This window comes from Scomber japonicus, chromosome 13, assembly GCF_027409825.1.
Source record: "Scomber japonicus isolate fScoJap1 chromosome 13, fScoJap1.pri, whole genome shotgun sequence".
In the NCBI taxonomy this organism is placed as follows: domain Eukaryota; kingdom Metazoa; phylum Chordata; class Actinopteri; order Scombriformes; family Scombridae; genus Scomber; species Scomber japonicus.
This window is the reverse complement of record NC_070590.1, coordinates 1,861,204-1,872,965: the sequence shown is the minus strand read 5'-3', so window position 1 is coordinate 1,872,965 and position 11,762 is coordinate 1,861,204. Positions and strand designations below refer to the sequence as shown.

The window sequence follows — 11,762 nt, the reverse complement described above, 5'->3', positions numbered from 1 at the left end:
AAATGGACTAGTCTGTTCGTGGTGGGGCTTTGGATAATACAATGCTGATAAGTGAATATAACAGTTGATTAAGGTCCGAATAGTTGCATTTGGCTCGAGGACTTTCTTCCTGTTCCTGCAGACACAACTAACCAATGAGCGGAGTGAATGTTTGGCATGAAGTGATGCATTGTGGGTTTGCTTGTATTTTTCTCTGTGAAAAGAAACCGAACCAAAGTTAAAACCCATCCACAGATTCAGACCAGAACTAACTAAAGGTTTGAAAACATCCTTTAAGTTCTGAGACACCTAACAACTAGTTTGTGTTCCACGTAGTTTTAGTTGAGTGATTGCGTTATAACTCCAGTTTGAACTTACGAACAGCTGGTGCAGCCGACTCCTTTACCTTCTTTTCCACGTACAACACAAAGAACTGGACTGGCTTTAAAACACAGATCCTGAGTAGCTTATTGGGTAAACCAGATACTGAATGACTAAGTGCAGCTTAGATGTGTCTTTGTTTCTCTAGTTTAAAAGGCCTTGTAGCTCCGGCTGGTTCAACGCTGCTCTCACTAGCCAGCAGCTGATCGGAGAAGTCGACGCATCTTTGTTCCTTTGTAGATTTGAAACATTCACAGTGACTTTCTGTCATTTCATGCTAACTTCCTTTTGTTGTTTCAAATCAACCTTCTGTCATATACCAACTCTACACAAACCTTACTTTGGACGTCTCATCCTCATCGTCTCACAGATTTGATTAGATTTCCTTTTACCCTGAGCATCCAGATGCATCTCCCTCTTGTTGACACTGGTGGTTTGCCAGTTTTCAGAAATTAGCTGGTCGGCTAATGATTAGCTTTAGTAAACAACTCCTGGGCTAACGTGGTCGGTCCCAGAGCGGCCAAAAGTCCACACTGAGTTGGAGGAAACTCGATGGCTCGGCTGAGTTGGTCTGGATGGTCCAGTCTGTGGTCCTGGTGTTAGGCCAATGTGTGGTCCTGGTGTTAGGCCAGTCTGTGGTCCTGGTGTTAGGCCAGTCTGTGGTCCTGGTGTTAGGTCAGTCTGTGGTCCTGTTGTTAGGTCAGGTCCTGAACATCCAGCAGCATGGCGTCCTGCTTCGTCCTCAGTTGGTCTCGTACCAACAGGTGAGCCACCAGCTCAGAGCTCAGAGCTGGAAGACAATCAACAAGATCGAGTCAAAGAGGGAATATCTGTGGTTGTAACTGACAAACTGCTGGTCAGGAAGAATATGAGTATTTGCCATCACTAAAATGTAATCTAGTTGCTTTATGCTTCTGTGTCGGACCGACGGCGTAGCTACGTGTAGCCCTCTGCGTCGACGCGGACCTCTACACCGTAGTCTGACGTGCACCTCCAAAATATCCTAACTACGTGTCACGGCAACGCGGACCGCAAAGGCTGTGATTGGTCCGGTCAAAGCGTCAGTTCCTCCGGCAGTTGCTTTATTTATTAATTATGAACAGAAGGTTTGTGTTTTCTGTTATTAGAGCACATAGCACAATGCTACATGCTACTGTGACCGGAAGATAAACAAGGATACAGATAGAGACTCCTCTGAAACACACACACCCACACCCACACCCACACACACACACACACACACACACACACACACATACATACAGTCACACCCCCAAGCTACACGTTCCCTCGATGCAGAACTTCGAAAGGACTACGGCGTAGCAACGGCATAGCAACGGCGTAGCAACGGCATAGCAACGGCGTCACTCCGACGCAGAAGCATAAATCAGCCTTAAGAGGGAATTTGATGCTAAAAAGATATGACTAAATCACACTGATGAAGCTCAATAATAGCTGATCATCTACTTTAAATGAAGGAGATCTTTTAATAGTCAGTATGAACAGGAGGAATGATTACAGAGAGGAAAACATCTTTACTGTTCATATGGACACCTGACTGCTGGTTAGAGCAGTCCTGACCTGGTGGGATTTGTGAAAAGGTGAATGTCAGACAGTTATTCTGTAGGAGGAAAGATGCTTTGGGAATGCTTGATAACAATGTGCTTATTATAAGATACGGGCAACACAAGTGTCAAAACACTCATTTAGCACAGAAAAGGCATTGTTTTATGTGTGATGTGAAGCTTCGTGACTCCAGTTTGTCTCCCTGGACGTCACCTTCTTTACGATCATAATGGATCATCTGTTTCCAGAGTTCCTGCAGTAAAAGTTTCTGAGCTTCAAGAATTTGATCAACATGAACCTCTCATGGTTGCATCATCAGTACAAAAGAGGAACATGTGTGTTAGAAAAGATTAGTTTTTTTGATGAAAAGTCAAACTTGAAGTCTGAGTGAAGATACGTATGTCTGCTGTGAACATGTAGATGTACAGCGGGGGGGTTTTCGTGTGTTTGTGTACCGTGTACTTCCTGTTGAAGCGACGCTCTCAGACTGCTGAGCTGCTGCACCGAACGCTCCTGCAGCTCCCAACGCTCCAGATGTTTCCTTTTGGCAACACCGCTGCTGCTGGCCAGATGCTGCAACACACACACACACACACACACACACACACACACACACACACACACACACACACACACACACACACACACACACACATTCAGCAGCTTTAGCTTTCTACTGTTTCTACTGTCAAGTGTCTATAATGAATATTTTAATGACTCCACTGTGTAATGTGTTTTTGTGTGGAACCTGCAGAGATGTTTAACCCTTTATATGGCAAATAATTATATTTGGTAACTTCTGTAAATATCCCAAAATATCCTTCCTTTCCTTCCTTCCTTCCTTCTTTCTTCCCTTCCTCTGTTCCTTTCTCCCTCCCTCGTTCCTTATTTCCTCCGTCCTTCCTTCCTTTCCTTCCTTCCATCTGTCCTTCCTCCCTCCCTCCTTCTCTCCTCCCTTCCTTCTTTCCTTCCTCCGTCCTTCCTTCCTTCCTTTCCTTCCTTCCATCTGTCCTTCCTCCCTCCCTCCTTCTCTCCTCCCTTCCTTCTTTCCTTCCTCCGTCCTTCCTTCCTTCCTTTCATCTGTTCTTCCTCCCTCCCTCCTTCTCTCCTCCCTTCCTTCTTTCCTTCCTCCGTCCTTCCTTCCTTCCTTCCATCTGTTCTTCCTCCCTTCCTTCTTTCCTTCCTCCATCCCCCTTTCTTCTTCCTTCCTTCCTTCTTTCTTCCCTTCCTCCCTCCCTCCCTCCGTCCTCCCTTCCTTCTTTCCTTCCTCCATCCCCCTTTCTTCTTCCTTCCTTCCTTCTTTCTTCCCTTCCTCCCTCCCTCCCTCCTTCTCTCTTTCTTTCCTCCCCCCACCTTCCTTCCTTTCCTTCCTTCCTCCCTTCCTTTCAATGAGTGTCCTATAAAGGGTTAAACTGAGTCCTGCAGAGAACTATCAGAGACTCTGCAGCTTAAAGTATCTCCATCATATATTTCTAGAACATGTCTTTTCTGTCAGTGACGTGAAACTCTACATAAAGAGAGTTTTATAGATTTATAGTTGAGTTTCAGCTCATTGTTTATCTGCCCGGCTGTTCTGGTTCACTCTCATCGCTCTCATAGCAAACCACTGTTCACTTCCTGCTCAGCACCAAACAGCAAACAGTCCCAACGTTCATCTTTACCTCCTCCTCCTTCTGTTCAGCCATCAGTTTGTCTCTCAGCGTTCTCAGAGCGCTGGCCACTTCCTGTTTCAGCCCGGAGGCATGGCAACCGTTGCGCCCTGTTCCCATGGAAACCTGACGGAGATAGGAGTGAGGTCATTCGTCATTCAATCACACCGAAAAAGTTGTCATGCTGAGTGTTTAAAACATTTCAGTGGATCTCCAGCTCTGATAAGCACTGATGTAAAGAACGTGTCATTTGGTGTAACTGACCTTTTTCTTGGCTCCTTCGTCGTCGTCTTCGCTGTCGCTGTTGTTGATGAAGCACAGCTGCAGGTTTCTGTGGTTGTGAAATCTGTAAGTAGATAATAAACATGTTGAAGCTTCAGCCGGTCATCGACTCGACCCGTCTAATAAATCTCTGCTGAACATTTCACATCTGATTACATATTTCCACCAAACGTCATCCAGTGTTTCTGTTTGTTTAGAACTTTTTATAGACGGTCACATTTTTCTGGAGCTGTTCATTTTCTAACTGCAGCAGAGTAAAAGTAAAAGTCTAGGGAGGGAGGAAGGAACGAAGGGAGGAAGGGAGGGAGGGAGGGAGGAAGGTAGGAAGGAAGGAAGGAGGGAAAGAATGAAGGGAGGAAGGAAGGAAGGAAGGAAGGAAGGGAGGGAAGGATGAAGGGAGGGAGGGAGGAAGGAAGGAAGGAAGAAAAGAATGAAGGGGGGAGGGAATGACAGAAGGAATGAAGGAAGGAAGGAAGGGAGGGAAGGATGAAGGGAGGAAGGAACGGAGGGAGGAAGGTAGGAAGGAAGAAAAGAATGAAGGGAGGGAGGAAGGTAGGAAAGAAGAAAAGAAAGAAGGAAGGAAGGAAGGAAGGGAGGGAAGGAGGGAGGGATGAAGGGAGGGAGGAAGGTAGGAAGGAAGAAGGAAGGAAGGAAGGAAGGGAGGGAGGAAGGTAGGAAGGAAGAAAAGAATGAAGGGAGGGAGGAATGACAGAAGGAATGAAGGAAGGAAGGAAGGAAGGAAGGAAGGAAGGAAGGAAGGAAGTGTTTCTGTTTGTTTAGAACTTTTTATAGATGTTCACATTTTTCTGGAGCTGTTCATTTTCTAACTGCAGCAGAGTAAAAGTAAAAGTTCCTTTCTGCCTCATTTTCCACATTGACCTTAAAAGACATTTAGTTAAGTTATTTATAAATTACACTTCTATTGATCAGCTGTCCAAAAAAATGCAATCAGTAATGTGTGAAGAGATCTTAAGACATTAGTTTCATGAGGAACAAAATAAGGGTCAATGATGTTTTACTGTCTCCATGAGGTTTAGTTTAAATTTAAAGGGTTAAAATGTGAAAATAAACGTATGAATAACTTCACTTCTTTTTTTGTGGACCCAGCATCAAATTTCTGCTTTTAAAAAATGGTGCAAATGTCATTTCAAATCTCTCTTACTGATCTTTTTTTAATATATTGATTATATAGAACTGGGCGTAACCTCCATGCTGTCATGCTGCAAAAATACTAAATGTAGATTTTAACAAACCTACATTTTAATGCTGCTTTTATAACTATTGTAGAAACATTTTGAATTGATGATCAACTCTTATTTTATCACTGAGCCATGAAGAGCAAACAGCAGCTGATTCAGAGTTCATTCTCAGGTTTGACATGTTTCTGTTTCAGGTCTTGGTGTCATGAGTCAGTCGCCTGCAGCCTTTAAAACAAACAGCGCTGACTCAGCAGGAACTCACCATGAAACACCTCAGACTAAATGAAAGTGCAGACTGTGCAGTTCTTTGTTACCGTGATGCAACAACAGCGACTCGACACTTCCTGAAGTCTTCCTCCTCTTCCTCCCATACGTCTCTCCACACGGCCCCCCGGCTCTCCCCCATCCTCACCTCCGGCCCCCTCTGCAGCAAGACATCAAGACCCACAAATCAAAAACAGGAAGTATAATCAGAAGCAGCTGATTTTAGCACTAAATATATTCTGTGTGTGTTCATGTGGAGGTTTAGATTAAAACTAGCAGCTAGCAGACGGATCAGATGTGTGGACAGTGTTGGTTTTCATGGAGCTACGTTATCATTATGCCACCCAAGAAAGTATAAATATGCAGCTATAACCTCCACAGTGTCTCAGTAATGTTAGGCTCTCTTTTTAGCTCCTTCCACACTGTGACTGAGCTGCAGATTTACTGCAGCTCAAACTTAAGAGATTATTATCAAATGTTTTTGTGGAATGACTGATTGAAAAATAAATCTTCTTCATTTTTTAGTCAATATTTTGCCTTTTTTTGCCAATAAAGTAAATAAATTGTTCTGTGCTGTTAACGACTTCCAGAAGTTAACTTCATCAAGATGGTTGGACCATTACAGAGCAGATCATAGGAGGATTACAACAATAACACATGTTTACTTCATATTTGTGGGAATATTTTAGATGCTAAGCAAACATAAAAGGTGCTAAACAAGGATAAAAACTATTAATCAGGATCAAAGTAAATTAAAAAGACGTGGAAGAAAAGCTGTGTGTTTGTTCTGATGCTACGTTCCTGTTCAGAGACACATGACATGGGAGGACGTGATAGATTTACATCTTTAGTTTTAGTAAATACTCAGATGAATAGATCAACTCTGGTAATTAACAACAGCCTCACACATTTGTTTAATTTGTTGTCAGCTGAAGGAGCGTCCATGTTTGTTTGGTTTTTCAGGCTCTCTTTTCGTGTCATAATTACGACCTGGATTGACGTGAACGCTGTTAACAAGGTAGAAACTCATAATTACGATAACTCTGCGATGTCTGGAACGATGTAGGATGACACTGGAGATTTGGGGAAATGGAGGCTTTCTGTCCACAAAGTGTCCTCACATCCTGAACAGTCATCATTCTTTCAGGACACGTAATCTTAAACCTGCTCAGCTAACAGAACCAAACAGAGACTTCATGTTTGGACTGTTTCAGACTCTGGTTGGTTTTCCTCCTCAGTTCGATTCGTTCGGACTGATCTGAACTAGAGCTGGTTATCAGTACTCAATACTTTTAAAAGGTATCAACCGAAATAAATCAATACCAAGTAGAATCTAAACGTCTCCCGTCAATTGATACCTGCAATCGATCCTTTTTACAACCAGAACTATAAAATATGACTATCTGTATGGACTATTTGAGTTAGCGTGCTTAGCAGTTCAGCAGCCAAGACGCCTCCTAAACTCTCTAAAAACTCTCTACACACGATAAAACACAGAGATCGTCATTTTTTAAACGATACCCAGTCCTAGCACAGACCCTTCACTGCACTACTCGACTCGACTCGACTCGACTCGGTTTCTCTGCGTCTCCATCAGGGATAGTACCTGGTACCTGGTACTGTTTTAGTACCTGCTCTGCTGAGGTTCCAAGCGAGCCAAGCCAAAACTAAATGTGACAACATCAGACTGCCGGCCTCTGATTGGTCAGAGAGTCGCTGGAAGAGTCATGAGCCGTCCCACACAAGAACACCAACAACAACGTTACAGTGATTGGTTTCTCTTCTCTTGCTTTGTGTGTGACAGAAAGACACATACAGCAGCAAGTACACCATCGCCTCCATGGTCTCCACTGGTTATGTGTTTGTGTCGCGTAGAAAACAACATGTTGCTATGACGACCCCGCCCACGTTGAGGAGGAACTATAGTAATGGAAAAGCTTCCTGATACCAAACCGAGCCAAGTAGAGCTACAACTGTAGAGAGGAAAAGCTCCATAACACTGAACCCCAGATCATCCAGGAAATACCAACACTCCTGTCTCCATGGCTGACCTTTGACCTCTCCCTCCTCTCCTGCTCCTGTTTCTCCAGCTCAGCTATCCGCTGGCTCAGGTCCTCCCAGTGCATGATGGGTAGTTCCTGGTAGTCCACAGACGACGTCGCTGCGATGTGATGATGAAGCTCCTTCTCCTCCTCCTCCTCCTCCTCCTCCTCCTCCTCCTTCTCCTCAGCTGTCTCTTTCTCTCCCTCCATCCTCCTGGAAATGAACAGGCTGATGAACAATCCAATAAAACCGAGAGCAACGCTAATTAAAAACATGCTTTGTGTGTCATTAGTAAACCTTCAGTAACCCTGTAAAACACTTTAAACTCTGCTGTAATTACTGAACCTGCATGAATCAACCTATTATTAGAGTAAGTAGGGTTTATTCTGACTGCTGTTAAACACAACCTGTTATTAAATACTCTTAAAGCTGTTAGCTGTGGTGTTCTTACTGAAGGAGTCATACAGACTAAAAGTGACAGATTTAGTTTGTAGTATAACTCTAACTCATGAATAAGACTACAACTAGCAATTATTTCCATTATCAATTAATCTGCTGATTATTTTCTCAAGTAATTGTTTAGTTTAGGAAATGTCAAAAGGTCTTAACAACACCTAACGACACAGTATCTCAGAGTTAGAGGTAACTTCTTCTTCTTCTTCAGTTTGCAATAATGTGAAACAGTGAAAAGGAGCAAATCTTCACAAACTGAAACCAATGAATTATTACCATTTAGCTTAATCAATCATCAAAATAGCTGCAGATTGTATTGTTCAATCAACTAATCAATTAACTGACTAATCGTTGTAGCTCTACTCTTAAAATCCACATTTATACACAGCATCTATCCATCTATCTATCTGTCTGGCACAATGCAATTCTCCTTGTTTTATACAGTTATTATGTTAATGTGCTCTGTCTCTGTCTATTAATACATTACATACAGCCTCTATCTACCTAACTATAAAAACAGTACAGTATAGATTAAACTGTCTGGTCACAAACTTAACAAAGCGAGTTAAAAGTAGTAATAAGAAGCAGTAAACTGTGTGTGTGTGCGTGTGTGCGTGTGTGTGTGTGCGTAGCTCAGGTCTCAGCAGTCCGCAGCTCTGTCCGCTGTTGTTTACCAGCAGCGGGACACTCGGACACTTTTACCCACCGATCGGTCACATCCAGGCGGCCGCGGCTCGCTCCTTCATGCCGCTGCTGCGTCACACCGCGGCGCCACCAAACCGCGACTCCAAGCTGCGCACTTAAAACCAGAAGAAAACCAAGGTTGAAGTTGGTGAAAGTGGCCTAAAAGTTGTTGAACTGCGTCTGAAGGAAGGCAGGACCTCCCTCTTCTTCCTCCTCCTCCTCCTCCTCCTCCTCCTCTCCTTCCGCTGCTCCCACTTTAACCTCTTTGGTTCTGCGGGAGGACGCAGCGTTGGTCGGTTAACAGCCGGGAACCGAGGATCCCAGGAACACTGCTGCTTGTTGGATCTGTACTTTAAATACTTGTTGTAGGGGAGAACAGGGTTGGGTGTCACATTCACCAGTCGGTCTCTAGAGGGCGCTGTTGTTATTAAAGAGTTTTGGTACTGAGTTTCAGAGTTTAGGTCAGATGTTAGTTCAGAGCAGGGTTATTATAGGTAACGAAAACTAAGACTAAAACTAGCAATGAAAAAATAATTTAGTTAACTGAAATTTAAATAAAAACTACAATAAAAACAAAAACGAAAACTAAATAAAAACTAAACTGAATTACAGATAAATTCAGCTTCGTTCGCTTCTTTAGTTGTTGTTTTGTTTTCTCCCTCGATGACTTCCTGTCCTGCAGCAGCCGCTATGCTGCCATACCTAACCCCTAACCTCTGACCCCGAACCCAGCCGTGGTTAAAGAATGAAATTAAAAGCACTTATATATGATATGATAAACCATATTTGGTGTCACACATTCTTTCATCCTTTTCAGCTTCTACAAGTCAAAGCTTTCTCTTAATACCTGAAAAACTAAAACTAAGACTAAAACTAAATAAATACTAAACTGAAACTAGTCAATTCCTTCAAAATAAAACTAAACTAAAACTACTAAATCACTTGTTGAACTCACTAAAACTAAACTGAAATAAAAAAGCAAACTGAAAAACTAAATGAAAATAAAAACTAAAGAAAATTTCAAAACTATAATAATAACCATGGTTCAGAGATCATTTCTGGAGTAAACTGGAAGATGTGAAGATGTAAATATCCAACTCTTCATTGTTTATAATAAAACATTATTACCATTAAACAGTATGAAGAGGAGAGAGAGATAGGTAGGGAGGTTTATATAATGTGATATATCTAGTCCTGTCTTTCTATTAAGAGAGCAGAATGAGCAGGACCTTCATCAGGAAGACAAACAAAGAGCCAGAGTGTTAGGTTGTTGTATTTCAATCAAACTAAACATTTTAAATATTTTTTATGAGTCTACATTTTTTATTTTTCTCCATTAAACTGACACAAAGACTACCAACCTCCATGATGTCTTACTACCAACCTCCATAGTGTCTTACTACCAACCTCCATAGTGTCTTACTACCAACCTCCATGGTGTCTTACTATCAACCTCCATGATGTCTTACTACCAACCTCCATGGTGTCTTACTACCAACCTCCATAGTGTCTTACTACCAACCTCCATGATGTCTTACTACCAACCTCCATAGTGTCTTACTACCAACCTCCATAGTGTCTTACTACCAACCTCCATAGTGTCTTACTACCAACCTCCATAGTGTCTTACTACCAACCTCCATAGTGTCTTACTACCAACCTCCATAGTGTCTTACTACCAACCTCCATAGTGTATTACTACCAACCTCCATAGTGTCTTACTATGGAGGCTGGTAGACAGCATGGAGGAAAGGGAAGAAGGATAGATGGAAGGAAGAAAGGAAGAAAGAAAGGAAGGAAGAACAGAAGGAAGAAAGGGAGGAAGATGCAAGGAAGGAAAAGAACAAGAAGTGGGCCAGACTGGACCCCTGGGCGGGCCGGTTCTGGGCCGCGGGCCGCATGTTTAACCCCCCTGTGTTAAAGCTGAGCGGTGCAGTTTGGCGTCGACTGGTTGAGCTCTCCGACCGGCGGCAGGCAGCGAAGGGTTAAAGGCCGACCGGTTTCATGTTGCACCATTTTTGGGAGATGACGACTGGAAGCAGATGGAGGATTTGGGGGATTCTGGGAGAACAGCGACACAACAACACACACACAAGATACAAGACACAGACACACACACACACACACACATACCAACACACACAAGATACAAGACACACACACACACACAAGATACAAGACACACACACACACAATAACAACACACACAACATACATACATACATACACACACACACACAACAATAACAACACACACCACACACAAGATACATACACAACATAGATACACACACACACACAACACACACACACACATACATACATACACACACACACAACAATAACAACACACACCACACACAAGATACATACACACCACACACACACACACCACAATAACAACACACACACACACACACACACAATGCTGTTACATCTGACCGCAGCACTCAGTTTATAATGTTCATGTTTTTATCTTATTATTTTATTTCTGTGTGAAATCTGTTTAAATTAAAGTTAACTGACTCATAACATTACTGACACATTTATTACACTTATTTATGATCATGTTATTGTATTTCAGTATTTATATAAAATAAAATAACATAATATAATAATATAATAACATAATATAATATAATGTCTTTGTAATGTTTAATAGTATTTCTGGAGATATATTTTAATAATATATGACATGTTTTAGTCGTTTTTCAAGCAACAAATACCAAAAGAAGTTGGTATTTGTATTTTAATCGTTTTATATCATCATGAACTGAATATCTTTTCTCAGCGTTACATTATATTTAACTCTCATAACGCTGGTAATCTAGTTTAACTGTAATTTCGGCTCGGCTCGGGAGGTTTCGGGAGGTGTCGGCTCCACTCGGCTCGAGAGGTTTCGGAAGGTTTCGGCTCGGCAGGTTTCGGGCAGTTTCGGAAGGTTTTCGGATCTCTGACGGAGGTTTAAGTTAGCTCCACAGCTAATCCCAAAAGTCACGTCACCTGTGCGGACTCGATTAAAAAGTTTCGCGGTGAATCTGAGGCAGCTGCGGGAGTTCAGGCTGTTTGCTCCTAAAAAAACTTTGTGTTGCGTGTTTTTTTTTGCGGGACTCGTATTTTCTCTGGCTTTCACGCAACCTGAACATTTGCGTTTTCGGGACAGCTGCGGGTTTTAAATGAAGCTCAGCCCCGCACACGCACTCGGTTAAAGAGTAATATCGGAGGGAAATGCGGTAAAGAGGAGGCGGCTCGCTGCTCTGGG

The 11,762-nt window shown here is 42.6% G+C and overlaps 2 protein-coding genes across 2 annotated transcripts in view; one reads left to right on the top strand and one right to left on the bottom strand.

The window, feature by feature from the left end:
* Window positions 1-488: 488 nt before the first annotated feature.
* im:7136398 (schwannomin-interacting protein 1) lies at window positions 489-5,467 on the bottom strand. Its single transcript, XM_053331238.1, has 5 exons — window positions 5,371-5,467; window positions 3,840-3,921; window positions 3,588-3,701; window positions 2,382-2,499; window positions 489-1,150 (listed from the first exon to the last, which is right to left on the bottom strand). The coding sequence occupies exons 1-5, from the start codon at window positions 5,460-5,462 to the stop codon at window positions 1,056-1,058; spliced, it is 501 nt and encodes a 166-aa protein (XP_053187213.1). The 5' UTR covers window positions 5,463-5,467; the 3' UTR covers window positions 489-1,055.
* Window positions 5,468-11,393: 5,926 nt separating this feature from the next.
* LOC128371029 (P2R1A-PPP2R2A-interacting phosphatase regulator 1) overlaps window positions 11,394-11,762 on the top strand; it is a 3,582-nt gene continuing 3,213 nt past the window's right edge. The window contains exon 1 of the mRNA XM_053331228.1: window positions 11,394-11,762. This exon is cut by the window's right edge and continues 224 nt beyond it. The gene's annotated coding sequence lies outside the window, so the exon portion shown is untranslated.